The following is a 15,107-nucleotide window of genomic DNA, read 5'->3' as shown; positions in this document are numbered from 1 at the left end:
CGGCGCATCGCGAGGCCCGGAGACCGCCTGCGGGCGGGGAATCGGGCGGCCCCCGGGCCGGCGGCGGAGGCCTGGCTGCGCGCCGCCCGGGGCCTGGCGCTCCTCGCCCGACCAGACCCCGCCGGCCCGGCGGGCGGCGCCGCTGGAAGTGACGCGACGAGGGCGGGGCCGCGGGCCTGGGGAGCCGCCGCCGCTGCCGCCGCCGCCGCCTCGGCCGCGAAGCGATGTAGGAGCCGCCAGGCCGTCCCCCGTCCCGCCCGGCCCGAGCCCCGCGGGCCGCCGCCGCCGCCGCCATGAAGAAGCAGTTCAACCGCATGAAGCAGCTGGCCAACCAGACCGTGGGCAGGCGAGTGCGCCGCGCCGGGCCGCCCGGGGGTTGCGCGGGCCGGGGGCCGGGGGTCACGGACGGGGGCCGGCCGGCTCCTCCGCGGGCCCGGCCGCTCCGGGCCCGACCGTCGCCCCGCCCGAGGCCGGCGGGGCCCGGGGCCGGGGGCGGCGCCACGCCGCGGCCTGGCGCCCGGCGCCGGGCCGCCGCCTGGCCCCCGGAGACCGGCGGGGCGGGCCGCGCCTCCCTGCTCCCACCCCTCGGGGTCCCCACTGGCCCGCGAAGCATCGCCCTCCGGGGACTGGACCTGTCCCCTGTCTTTCCCTCCCCCGGAGATCGAGCCGGCCCGGGCCGCCGCCTGCGGCTGAAACTCCGATCAGTGGTGTGTCCGAGGCTGCGGGGCTTGGAGGCGGCATTCTCAGCCTTTCCGGGTCGCCCCGCTGCCGCAAAGCCTAGCTTACAAGTGCATGGTGGCAGTAAAGAGGTAAAGGGTCGTTAAAGCCCAGCGGATCGGCCTCCTGAGTTTCAGGACGCCCTTTGAGGGGAATTAGAGGTGGTGCCGTCTCCAGACCAGGGACGAATATGAACGGGATGGCTTGACATTTAAAAAGTTGGAATTGGGAGAAAAGGATTCTGGAAACGCCTAGTGCCAATTTAAAAGGAAATTACTATTTTTTTTTAAACAAGTCTTTCTCACTTTGGATTTGGAAGCACATCCTGCCCCATGTTTCTTTGGGATTCCTTGACTGCTTGACAAGCATTGATTCTGAAACGACAGAATAGACCAGAGTTTGTAGATGACCGGGCTGTTGGAACAGGACTGGTTTGTGGTTTTGAGAGCTTCTGGAGGTGACTGTCATGTGCTGTGTTATCTGGGGCAAATATTTCAAGGTCTTCCAGGGCAAGATAGCTGTATGGTACGGAGTTTGCTGCTTATTCCGGGAAGAGATATGAAAGTGGGAATTTTTCACAGCTTTTGCTTCTTCTTTCAGCAGTGGAGTCAAAGGGGGAGTTTGGTTTGGCCGGAGCACGTGGGACACTTCTTTTTTTGTGTGTGTATGAAAATACTTTTACTTCCTCTTGGGTTTTCTAAATTTGCTCTTCACTGGTTCGTTTCCCTCAACTTTCTGCTTAGCCTTGTTGCTTAATTTTTTTGGTACCCCACCCTGTTAGCTTGGTGTGCATTTATCCTATTTCCAGAGTTAATTCCTGTCTAGGCTAAAGGCCAGGTGTGCCTACTTTTCTGTTATTTGTGGGAAAACGATCGAAGTAATGCTGAGAGAGAGGAAGGTAGACAGAGTATTAGTGACGGCTAATGTTTCAACCAAGAATCTGTAAATGAATTACAAGATAATTTCTGTGAATTTTCTACCCCTCTTAGCGTTCTCAGTAACATGCATTGTGGAATCAGTATTTAGTGAGTGTCAAGATGCATTTGTCAGATAGTCATTTGGGCCTGTTTGTACATTGTATCAGGCAAGTGATTTTTTTTTTTTTAAACAAATTTCTGAGGCTTTAAAAGCTACAGAGCAGTTCAGGGAAGCTGTTCAGGGTGTCTTTGGCCCCTGCTTCCTCTGTAGTAGCTACTCTCTTAACACTTTTAAATTCCAGCCATACTTGCCTACTTTCAGTTTCCAGAGGAGGCTGTGCTTTCTTACGTTTTAGCCTCTACCTGGAACTCTGGGAAGCCTCTTTCATCACACCTGCCCTAGGCCACCTCCTGCTCCTTCTTCAGGTCTCCTCGTAAAGGTCTCTGCCTCTAAAAGGCCTTCCCTCATGCTCCAGCATAGATTGGATGTCCCTCCTTGGTGCTTTCATAATTCCATATAGCACCTGTTTTACCGTAATGTAATTGCCTCTTTACTTGCCAGCGTTCTCCATTAGACTAAACGCTTTTAAGAGTTTTTGCTTATTCTTCTTTGATTCCCAGGGTCTGCTGTGGTTCCTATAACATGGTACCTACTCAGTAAATATTGTTAAACAAATGTAAATCCAGTTCTCACTAGATTGCCCTGGTGGTGTGGGCCCAAGTATGGGAAAACGAGAATTGGATGGAGTAAGTGGTGTGACTCATCCTAGGACTATAATTCTGGCCCTGACCTTTGACTCTGTTTGAAAATCTTTATTGCTTGATGCAGTGGAAGCTGCAGCTATTACAGAGCTATTAAGGGTATGGCAATTATGCACCTCAAGTCAAAACTGTTTTTACTGGGGAACCTGTTGCTTTACTGCTACTGATTTCCTAGATATATTTGTATTTTTTTTTTTCCACTTAAGTAATTGTAAAGGTCTAGGTAGGAGAGAGCCTAGAATTGTTATTGGGCAGAAGCAGATGGTTGGCGGGCACCAGAATCAGGCTTCTGGATGTATTTGGGTCAAAACAAAGGCTAGAAAGCACACACGCACTAATGAATGAAGTTATTTGTGTGAATGGCTTGCCCATAGTGTGTACTGTCAGCTTGTAGAGTTCTAGGTGGTGTCTTGTGACGAATATTCTCTTTGCAAAATGAGGAACTTGTGAGTAACCCCACAGTGAGTTTCCATGGGATGGACGTGTGGGAGAATTAGTAATGGCTGGAAGGAGTGAGTTCTCATGATGCAATTTGTTTACAAGGGGTAGATGAGTCTTCAGAAGATGGTTTGTGTCCCATAGGGTCAAGGCTTAGGAGGTGTTCTCCTGATATGGGTGTCCCAAAGGAGAGAATGAAGATGGTTCCTTTCGTCCCCCTGACTTTCGTTGATTCATCCATTCAACAGACACTTGTTGGCCCAAACTGTGTGCCAGTGTGTGAGGTATTAAAGAGTCAAAAGTGAATACAACACAGTTTCTGGCCTGAAGGAGCTCAGTAGATTTGTGGAAGAGATAGGCAAGCAAAGAAATAATTATCTACCCTGAGCTAAGTGCTTATAGAAGGATGGCTAGTGCCAGTTCTTACTGGATGGAGAGAGGTAACCAAAAAACAGGAGAAAGTTTGAGCGAAGGCTTTGTTTCCATCTTCGAGCACTTCTTTCAAATTTCTCTTGTATTGATGAGGTCTCTTTTGATTGTAAGAAAACCCAAATCAAACTGCTGTAAGCGAAGATGGGAATTTATAGGCTTATATGTGACCAAAAGAATCCAAAAGGAGTATGGCTGCAGGTTGGGCTGGATCCAGGGCTTCCACTCTTTAGACAAGCTGTGTCCACAAGGAGAACCCCCAGCCCCACCCCCTTCTTCCATTGCCTTCAGTTCTGTTCCCAGAGGGACAGAGAATATTTTTCTTCCAGTCACTGTTGCCAAAGGCCCAAGATTGACTCAGTGCTTCTGACTGGGTCCCATGCTTTTCCCTGGAAATAGGTATGGAGTAAACCCTGTCTGAACAATAGGGACTGAGAGTGGGGGAGCGCTGGCTCCCCAAGGGAAACCGGGGTGCTGGTCAGGAAACAAGAAACATCATGTCGTGTCTTTTTGTAGTCCTGCTAAGAAAGATATTTTGTTCTTTGAAAATCCTTGATGCAGATAATCCAGTGGATGCAGGTGGTGATTTTGGGGAGGTGATGCCCTGCATGGAGGAAGGTGTACACAGGATGAGGAGCCTGAGGAAAGTTTAGTTATGAGGTTGAAGTGTCCAGGAGCAAAGGAAGCTGAAGGACTAACCAGGAGAGTTATTACCTAGGTGAGGCTCTGGGAGGGAGTGTCTCATTGGGTGTGGGTTTCTGCCTTGACTGAAGTACTCCCTGGAGGTTCAAATGCTTTCCCAGATAGTTCACTTCAGATAAGCCAAGGTTACAGACTCAAATGCCTAGAGGGGCCAGACTAGTAAAATAAATGTGACTGAGGCCAGGTAAGGGTTGGGGGCATGCCCCCCCGCCATGATCTCACCAAAGGGGCATGTGGGAATATGGGCCCAGAGTGACTCAACCTTTGTAGCTTTCCAGAAAAGCCTGAAATCTGGATTTTAATGAAGGTTAGATGGCATTTAATGAAAAGGAAACAATCACCATGATACTATGCGGGGCTAAACAAAATATATCGGTGGCCAGATTTGGTGTGTGGGTCACCAGGTGGCAATTGCTTGTCTAGAAGGACCTGGAGGTTCACAATCCCTATTATTATTTTTCTTTTTTTCCCTGTACCTTACCCTGATATTACTGCATTCTCAGTTCTTTGGATTTGTTGAAGAGCTCATTCTTTCCTTTACAGAAACCTTTAAGAGATTTGATAGTACTAATCATCAGCTTTTCTCTAGTTGGTTTAGTTTGCCAAATGCTGTACCAGACCACCCGGCTTGGTTCTCACCTACTGGCAATGATCATTTCTATTCTAGAAAGAGGGAAAATGACTTGCCATGTTCGCACAGCTACTAAGTGGCCGAGGCACGACTTGGGTCCAGGGCTTCTGACTCTGGATCCCATGTGCTTCCGACTACAGAATCTGGGCTGCCTTTTCACCAGGGAAGGACTAATGTTTATTAAAAGTTTTTGGTGCTTATTAAGCCGCTGGGCTCAGTGCTTTGCATAAATTATCTCACCGCATTCTTGCAGCAGCTCTAAGAGGCAATGTTATTTGTTCCTGATTTAATGATGAGGAAGCCAGAACTCAGAGAGGTCATCAGGCTAGTAAATGACAGAGCTGTGGATTCAAACCCAGGTTTCTAATTCCAAAGCAGCTATAAATCTTCACGTGGGCAACTCTTAGGTGAAAAACCTGTTGTTTGAGTCATGAGTGATGCCTTCGTAAAATCCTGAAGGCTGAGAGTTGGATGTTGCCCTAGTCCAGTGGCTCTTACCAAGGTATGGTTCTGCCCCCACCAGGGGACATTTGGCAATGTCTGGAGACATTTTTTGATTGTTGTGACTTGATTGGGGGAGGCGTAGATAGAGGCCAGGGAGGCTTCTGAATATGCTGCAATGCACCTGACAGCCTCACAATCCAGACTTATCTGGTCCCAAATGCCAAGACTGCTGAGGTTGAGAAACCCTGTTCTAGTCCTTCCAGGGTCTGGACGTCTGAATTATCAAAAAACCAAAGCTCCACACTGCTTGCTTGCAGGCCAGAGATGTGTTCTCTTCGGCCTATTCAGTGTTTATTTATTTTTTTACAATCATTGGCTCATCTTTAAAAATGAGAAAGTTTTCACATGAAAACCTGGATTTCCAGCTGCTTCTAAAATCTTGGAAGACCTGGCAAGGCCTGGCATCCCTCCCGAGTACAGGTGTCAGGAGCTGAGCAGCAGCTGTCCCATCCGGGTGGGGCATGAGCCGTGCAGTCCCGACCTGGCTTGTTTTATTCTGTTACGTTCTTTGCCGACCCTCCCTGAAGGGCACAGATATCTAATGACCTTCTACTCCAGGCGGGCAGCACTAATTCTCAAGGTGAGTCAAATACCCCTTTCCCCGCACACCCCAGAGCAGTCCTCTGGTGCCACATTGAATCTGTCTTGTCTCTCTTCCGTGAGACAGCCCTTCCTTATGTTTGACATTACAGACCGTATCCTTACTTTTGCCAGCATCACATTCTACATCCCTTGCCTACCCTGCTGCCTCATTTTACTCACACTGATTTCCTCTGAACAGTAATTCTGAGAAAGGTGAGGTAGCTCTGCTCTGCTTCAGTCTGAGTGGATTCCATCCAGTCTCTGCATAGAGTGGGGGTGGAAAGGAGTCTGGTGTTTTTGCAGCTTCTTCTGAATCTGATCTTCTGTGGCCTTGTTATGTACTTTACATATTGTGAAATCCTAGAATAGCAAACAGGGTATTTATAGGTGAGTGAAAACCCATTGTTCACTGAAAAAAAAAAAAAAAAAAAAACCCTAAAAGGATGTGGTCATAAGCATCATTTTCACATGTCATATAGAGTATGTGAACGCAGCATGTTATTCTAATATGGAATTACCTTGGTACCAGTGATTCCCAGTGTGTGCACGGCAGGACCCCCTCCCCCGCCCCAGGAATCAGCACTGGGGTATAGGGTCCTAGAGTCAGCATGTGCTCTATGCATTCTTATCAGACTGTGATGGTTTTGCATATATCATTCTATTTCTGTTTCTCAAATGTAGATAGATGCCATTATAATTAATCCAGTATAAATCCATTTAAAAATATTATTACACTCCTATCTGCTTTGTGTGTGTGTGTTCTCTTAAACGTAGATAGTAAAAGTATAACAGGCCCATGGTCCTTTATCCAAAACCCCTGGGGTCAGATGAGTTTCAGAACTCAGAAGTTTTCAGATTTTAGAGAAAAGTAGGTACTTCCCTGGTGGTGCAGCAGTTAAGAATCCACCTGCCAATGCAGGGGACGCGGGTTTGAGCCCTGGTCCGGGAAGACCCCACATGCCGTGGAGCAACTAAGCCCGTGCGCCACAACTACTGAGCCTGCGCTCTAGAGCCCGCGAGCCACAACTACTGAAGCCCACGTGCCACAACTACTGAAGCCCGCGCGCCTAGAGCCCGTGCTCCGCAACAAGAGAAGCCACCACAATGAGAAGCCCATGCACCGCAACGAAGAGTAGCCCCTGCTTACCGCAACTAGAGAAAGCCCGCGCCCAGCAATGAAGACCCAATGCAGCCAAATAAATGCAGCTGCTGCCCCAGACCCAATGCAGCTAAATAAATAAAATAAAATAAATAATTAAAAAAAAAAAGAAAAGTAATAATGCACATATGCTGTTATGTAATATCTCCAGTAGGGTCTGGGGCAGCAGCCTGTAATCATCATACATGTTATTATCTCCATAGCAAAATATATGAATGTAGTTCACACTAAATGGAATCCTTAAAGATTAAAAATAGCTTCATGTTAGCTTAGGTCAAGTTATGTTGCCAAATGAGTTACAAAAACCTTTTTTTTTTTTTTTTAGATTTCAAAGTGATGGATAAGGGATTATGGACCTGTAATGTCCCTGGTGAGAGAGTCTGAACTTTAGCTTTACATAATGTCTCCCATATTCCAAAAAGTTGGAAACCACAATTATACTTTGTAAGCAGGGGTCGCAAATTCAAGTGCCAGGGCAATTAAAAGTAATAAGTGAAGTAGGAGATAGGTTTAAGGCAATAGGGGATGATGAGGACTGCAGTGAATTAGTGAGTACATGTTCATTTAAAGGGGAGAGTTGCTCTCAGCTCCAGCCAGTTGTTGCCATGGTGAAATGTGTGTAATATAGTCACATCTCCTTATTTCTAATGATATTCCAGAATGCTGATTTCTTTTTTGTTTTTAACTTTTTTTTTTAACTTTTTTTTTTTCACACACACACACTGTATTTTATTTTTACAAGAGATAAATAGACTGACACCAAGCATTGTACATGGATGACCACAACAAAAGCAACAATGATTGCAGTTACCAAACATGAAACACACTCATACTGTGTCATAATATTGACATTCAGTCCAGTAATCCTCCACTGTAACGGCTCCTTTACTTTGCAGTGAAAATTGATTTGTATATTCTTTGCCTCTGAGTCCTTGTGGGATTTTTTTTTTTTTAATTCAAACAGAAAGTCACAAAAATTATACTCATCCTCATCAGTTCATTCAGTCGCATGTAATTAATTTTTTTTTTTCATCTTGATCTTTTGTTAGCACTTTTATGAGTTCATCAGTTTTTCATTAGAGTTCTGAAAATGCTTATTCATTCAGTTCAGCAGTACAGTCAGTTACCGGAAACCTGTACTTGTCAGAGTCTTTTCCATGAATTTCTTGAAGATGAAACCCTTTTATAGGAACATATTTGCAAAAGCATCAGAGTACACCCAGAACTGTCTGTAACTGACAAAAGACTTAAAAATGATCACGGTTAAAGATTTGATGAAAGTTCATAATAATGCAGTTGACAAGAAAATTAGTTATTTCTGAGATATACATTTTAAAGTAATAACTAGGATTATGACTTATTATACCAGAACATAGAAGATTTTTAGAAATTTCATGTAATGTCTGAAACATTTATATTAACATATTTCCATACAAATAACCCAATGAAAGTTTAGTATTAGTTGTTTTGTTTGTTTGTTTGTTTTATACTGCAGGTTCTTATTAGTCATCAATTTTATACACATCAGTGTATACATGTCAATCCCCATCGCCCAATTCAGAATGCTGATTTCTTGATGTTTAATGTTGGCAACTAAAAAAAAAAAAACAACAACAACACTGCGTAGGCCAAAGAAAATGTATCTTCAAGCTTTATCTGGTCTTGGGCTGCCTGCTTTGATCTCTAGTTCAGAGACTAATTCTTACGGTATGAAAGTTGGACAGTGGTGTTTTGGTAATGAACTTCTTCACTTCTTCTTAAGTTGGAGACCAAACATTTGTTCTGTCATCATTCATCATACTTAATGCACATGTTATATATATTTTGAGTGTAAAGTTCATAATAAAAATGAAACATTAAAAAGTTGATAGACATTTTATTTTAGAATTGCCTTACTTTCCAGTCAGTGGGAAGTTTTCTTTTTCATCTAAGAATTTGAAGCTTTAAAGTTATTAATCTTGGGAAGGGGGATGAAAGCCCCAAGTTAAAATAGGAGCCTCTTTTTAAGTTAAGGGAGTTAAGGGAGATTAGGCCATAATGCCTCTACCGTTCCAGGACCATAGTGACCCGAAGACATTGCCCATCTGCCCTTGTATTTGGACAAGGAAGTGTCCTTCATGTCCTCTCTTCTGAGACCATTCCCCCTGGGTGATCTCAGCCCCATAACTGCCACCACCTGGCTGATGACTCAATTTTATTCCTCTGGCCCTGGCATCTCTTCATCTCTAGATTGAACGTCTCCACTTAAATGTCCTGCTAACACGGAACTCATGAACTTCATCCTCATACTGGCCTCCTTTCCCTGGATCCCCTAGTCTATGCGTTGGCAAACTTTGGCCTGCAGGCCAAATCCTGTCTACCTCCTGCTTTGTAAAAAAAAAGGTTTATTGGAATGTGGCCATGGGCTGAGGCAGCAGAACTAAGTAGTTTTCACAGTGGCTGTATGGCTCGCAGAGCCTATGCTATTTACCGTCTGTTCCTTTTACAGAAGAGTTCGCTGACACTTGCTCTAGTGCGTGGAATGCCACCACACCTACTTAGTCACCTGTCAGTCCCCCCCATCTCTCTTCCACGTTCTTTATTATCCAGGCTCTCACCACGATCTGGCAGTTCTGCCTCCTGAGTGTCTTTTGACTTGGTCTCTGCCTCTCGATGGCCGTTCTTCCAATTACTTTAGTTCAAACTTTCATTTTTTTTCCCTTGGACTCACAGTTGTCTTTCAACTGGCTTTGCTGTCTTCAGCTGGTCGTTATCCCCTTTGAGGGACATCTAGGTCTCCCCTTTCTTTTGACATGGCCAGTCACCATTTTAATGATCATAGCTGTTCCCCTCTAAATTATTTTTTTCTGATGAATTCTCTGGAGTTTAGAATCACTACATTTGTAGGAAATTAATATTTACATAGTGTATTGCCAAATTGCCTTCAAACAAGGTAGCGCTATCATTTCACTTGCAGCACAGCAAGTAATGTTGCAAGGCAGTGCATGTCACTGTGCGCGACATGATGAATGCCATGTCTCACCGTCACCCTAGTAGCACTAGACATTGTCTTTTTAAAATTTGCTATTTATTTTAATTTTTTCCACTAAGGTTGAAATGACCATTGTCCCTATATTCGTATTTCCTTATATGTTCAAGTTTTCTGTATGTCATTTGTTTATTTAATTGCCATGGAATTAATGTTCAGTTGTCAATTTCATCGTTCAGCTCAACCAATGTCTATTGAGAACCTGTCAAATGCTAGGGCCTGGGGTTAAAAACATAACCGGTTGCTAGGAACTTGAGTGGGAAGATGGACATACAAACAGATAATTTGAATATAGCCAAATGTACCTATTCTAACATTTCAGGTGTTAATAATGAAATGTTAATGCCATATCTTGATTTATTCATATATTTTAATATAAACAAATTGATACTCTTATTCTCAGATACATTACTTAATGAAAGCAGTGATGGAATCTTGAGAGAGCATGTCTATGACTAGGTGCAGATTTGATATAAGTTTCAGAAGATAAAGCAGATTCTGTTGAAAATCTAACTCTGTGATTTATATAAGAAACTGCTTTTGAATAGGTAGAGCCTATTTGTAGCAAATGATATGAAAACAATATTCAGTTCACCTCAGCCCTCCAGGTTGTAAGACTTGTTTCCTGTGTCCTAATATTTCACGTTAATTACAGCTTATTGATTATTTGCATAGGCCACTTCCTTTTAATTAGTCCTAAGATGTTTCTCTTCCTCTCCTTTCCCTCCGTTGTTTTTTAGGTGTCTTATCAGAGATACCTTTCGGTCTAGCAGTCAATTTGATCTCCCCTTTAATGTTTCATTAGCATTTCTTCTAAGGTTTCTCGGTGTTCTTCCGCATGGGTTAGCCAAATTTATGCCTCCTAAAGAGTTTAAATGATAAATTGTAGACTAAGTAAACAGGTGCTCAAATGAATACAAATATTTAAATATATAAATGTTCAGAACTGACAGAAATTCTTGTATGCAACTACCAGCTACCTGTCACCTATCAGCGTGAACATTTACACATCTACCAGCTTGGATTTCACATGGTCATTGGATACTTTCAGATGCATGGGCTGGAGTGGCCACTTAAACCCATGCCCAGCTGTACCTTGGGGAGATACACGAGAGTATTTCTACTTCACTAGCTACAGTGAGTGCTAGGATAGATGGAGAATGGACTCAGGCATGGGGGCTCTGAGATATGCTTTGGGCTCAGTGAAGGCACCTCTGACATGTGACACTTTAGCAATCTCGATAACAGGCAGGAAGGGATGACAGGTGATTAAGAATTCCAAGAGGGAAGAAAAATTCTTAGGGGAAACCTAAAACTCTGAAAATTTATCCTTTAACTTAATATTTTTTTGTCTATAAATTGGAAAAAGACAACTATATCTGACTCTTAACAGTGGAAAAACTCTATCCAGCTCTTATTTTCAAATTAGATATTGAAAGGTTATTAGGTAGTGAAAAGTTGTGTGTAGATCCACGTGTTCTCAAGTCCGGAATGACTGTGGTATTTAAATTCACAAACCCCTGGATGCATTTCCATCCAGTTGGAGGAGCAAGTTGGTTCCTCAAAGCTTTAAGAAGCCTTAAAACCAGTATATTCAATTTTCTTTGCCTCGTGTAGCAAAGATGGCCATCTTCTCCCCAATAGACAATTTTGCTGTACGTTGAAAGTCTATTGAGTCATCATATTTAACAGTGTAACTTTTAGTTTCTTTAATTTTCATTATACTTGTTCATCCCCTCTTATAACCTTTTTAATAATCTCACTGCTTTTGCATTTTTGGACATGCTAGGATTAATAATAATCCCCAAACAGTCCCAAGATGGCAGGACTCAAATACATGATCACCCATGACCATGAACATCAACTTTTTGGAGTCGGGCAGTATTGGTGGCTTTTGTTCTCCTCTGTGGAAGACCAACATTAGAAAGGCTTCTGTTCCAGTTTTGAGGGGATCATAGTTTGAGGACCACTGCAGTGGAACTGGGGAACCCTTACATGCAGAATGTTGAAAAAATTAAGTGGGTGCTTTAGGAAGACGACTCTGGCAGCAGGTGGAGTTAGGATTGCAGAAGAAGGAAAAAGAGGAGAAGGTGAAAGGAGACTAGCTAGGAAACTATGGCCACAGGCTGAGAGAGGTGATGGCAGCCAGAACTAAGACAAGGGCATTGGAGGTTGACTTGAAAACATACTTAACACCATGATGTTTGTGGTGAAGAAAAAAGGTGTATGATTAGGTATTATTTACAGAAATAGGTAACACCATGATTCTTCACTTTTCCATTGTTTTATAATGCTTCTTTTTTTTTAAACATATAATTCATACATCTTTTTTAGCTGGGCTTTCTATTCCATTGATTTATGGCTTTAGTGTGTGTGTATGTATGTGCACACCAGTACCACACTGTTTTACTAACTGTTGATCTGTAATGTGTTTTAAATCTGGTAGAGCTGGTTCCCTTCAGCTCTTCTTTTTCAGTTATTCTTTCCTGTTTCTGTCAAAAAATGAATTTTGGTGTCACTTCTTTTCTAGTTCCTAGAAAAATTCATTTAGGATTTCGATTAATTTGGAGCTCACTTATCCAGGTAATATTATTGGGTGCCTGCTATGGGCTAGGTCCTGAGGATACAGAAATAACTAAAACCCAGGAATTATGGTCTAGTAAACCTGTGAACTAGACCCTGGGGAGAATTGGTATCTTTACAGCATGAGTGTGGCACATCTCTTTATAGACACAAAGCTTTTATGTGTTTCCTAAATATTTTGCTGCTGTTGTTCTTGTTGAGAATAGTGCCTAATTAGTGGAACTGGTAAACATGGCTGATATTGATGTTTGTATATACTTGTTTACTTTACAACTTCTTTAGCTACAATTGATAATTTTGTTACTTCTTTGACTTTTCTGTGTATACAATATTATCTGTGTTATGTTTCTATTTCTTCTTTTGCTATTATTTATTTCAATGATTTCTTTTTCTTTCCTTATTTAATTGGTTAGACTCTCCAAAATAATGTTTAGCCTTATAATTGTTTATAGCAATATTGTATAAAGGGCATGTGATTGCACCCCTATTGGGCATTCCAGAAACATGATAAGGAATGCTTAAATCCTAAATGCAAATGTCTTCATCTGAATGGTACCCAGTGGAAATCAGCCAGCATTTTCCCTCTCTTTTTTGAGCCGCATACCTTTTAGTATGTCTGATGAGCCTTTATTCTGTGTCTTAGTCATAAGATTGGCAGGTGATCTTAAAGGCAGAATGCTGAACTTGTAGTGGTCCAACTGTATGGAGGAAACAATTGCCATACACTTAGACTGAGGAAGGACTTGGAAGAAGAAGTTGAGAAATGGTGAGAGGAGTTTAAATGGAGCATATGTGACTTGTCAAGTGGTCAGCAGGTCACAGGGCGATGGACTTAATTGTAGTCTCTGAATCTTAGAGCAGTCTTTAGGAATAGAAACCTTGCTACCCGTAGATTTTGATGGAGATTCTAACAGTCCTCTCCCCAGAAAAAAATCTCCACAAACACACACTTGCATATAACTTCATGGACTTCACAGACATCCTCAAGCCCATGGATTAAATAAAACCTATCTATATGGTCTGTGGCTCAAGAAGCCTACTGGTTATCGGAGAGATGCTGGGCTGCAGTTCCTGGGCTGTGAACTGGTCTTAATGTACAGATGGGTCCCTCACACGTCTGTCTGTATGTGTTGTTCTGCTAGTCTCCGAAATATACACTCAAGGTCTCTCTGAGAGCCTTCCCCACAAAAAGCAGAAATCTGGTTCTCTTAATGATGAGATTTGGTGAGCACATCAGATTACTTTCCCTTAATATAAATCAGCTTGTTGGGCAGTTTGTTAATTTAGTTATGTTTTCAAAACTTTTAGATGAGGGCTTAAGGAAACTAACATTGCTTTAGGGCAGTTGGGGTATAGTAAGAGGTATGCTGGGCTCCAGTCTGAGGAGCTGAGATCCCGTCTATGCTGTTCACTAGCTCTCTTTCTCTGACCTTCCCCAAATCAGCCTCCCTGCTGTGTTGTCCGCCCAAGAACAAGCCCTGGTATGTTTAGGAAGTTGGCAGGTGATAAGGACAGTAAGGAAACAGTATGAGACAACAGGTTAGTATTAGGGAAAATAGGTGAGATTTCACCTCACCACTATATGCCAAGATTAATTACAAACAGGTTAAGAGTTTCATGTAAAAAAGCCATAAAATAAATACAAGGAAATATGGAAATTACTTCATGCTCTGGCTTACAAATGCAGAGAATGAACAATAAAAGATAACCTATAGATTTAACCACATAATAACTAAAATTCTGTCTGTCATAGATCGTAATTAAAATTATGACAAACGATTAACTGGAAAAAACTGAGAGCAGCCACAACAGAGGGTTAATATCCTTAATGTATAAAGCTTTCTTATCAATCACTTTAAAGAACTCTACTGTCATAAGCAACTACCATGAACAGAAAGTCACAGGTGAAATACAGGTGACCAGTAAATATGTGACTCTTTTTAAAATTACAAGGAATCAAAGAAGCACAAAGCTTCGAGACTCCATTTTTTATTTACCAAATTGGCAAAGTTGAAACTAATGCTGTGCTCCTGCCTTGGTAGAGGTGAGGAAGCCTGTGTCATGCGTTGCTGGTGGAAATGCAAAGCGGCTTTCTTTTCCAGAAAGAAATTTGCCATTGTGTTTTAAGACCCACTTCAATGTCGGGGAGGAGGGATAAACTGGGAGTCTGGGATTGACATATACACAGTACTATATTTAAAATAGATAAGCAGGGGGCTTCCCTGGTGGCACAGTGGTTGAGAATCTGCCTGCCGATGCAGGGGACACGGGTTCGAGCCCTGGTCTGGGAGGATCCCACATGCCACGGAGCAACTAAGCCCGTGAGCCACAATTACTGAGCCTGCGCGTCTGGAGCCTGTGCTCCGCAACAAGAGAGGCCGCGATAGTGAGAGGCCCGCGCACCGCGATGAAGAGTGGCCCCCGCTCGCCGCAACTAGAGAAAGCCCTCGCGCAGAAACAAAGACCCAACACAGCCATAAATAAATAAATAAATAAATAAATAAATAAATAATTAAAAAATAAATAAATAAAAAAAGAAAATAAAATAGACAAGCAACAAGGACCTACTGTATAGCACAGGGAACTCTGCTCAATATTCTGTAATAACCAAATGAGGAAAGAATTTGAAAAAGAATAGATATACGTATATGTATA

At 43.0% G+C, this 15,107-nt stretch overlaps 1 protein-coding gene across 5 annotated transcripts in view; it reads left to right on the top strand.

Moving 5' to 3' along the window:
• Nucleotides 1-198: 198 nt before the first annotated feature.
• Nucleotides 199-15,107, top strand: part of ARHGAP17 (Rho GTPase activating protein 17) — a 90,663-nt gene continuing 75,754 nt past the window's right edge. For 4 of the 5 annotated variants that reach the window (XM_068565422.1, XM_068565417.1, XM_068565421.1 and 1 more), the window contains exon 1: nt 199-346. In XM_068565422.1, the coding sequence (XP_068421523.1) occupies nt 294-346 (53 nt within the window). In that variant the 5' untranslated portion in view covers nt 199-293. Of the gene's footprint in view, nt 347-601; nt 810-15,107 lie in introns of those variants that run through there. The other variant, XM_068565418.1, reaches the window with a different exon arrangement.

Source organism: Eschrichtius robustus, chromosome 16, assembly GCF_028021215.1.
Source record: "Eschrichtius robustus isolate mEscRob2 chromosome 16, mEscRob2.pri, whole genome shotgun sequence".
Taxonomy (NCBI): domain Eukaryota; kingdom Metazoa; phylum Chordata; class Mammalia; order Artiodactyla; family Eschrichtiidae; genus Eschrichtius; species Eschrichtius robustus.
This window is presented reverse-complemented; position numbering and strand designations above follow the sequence as displayed.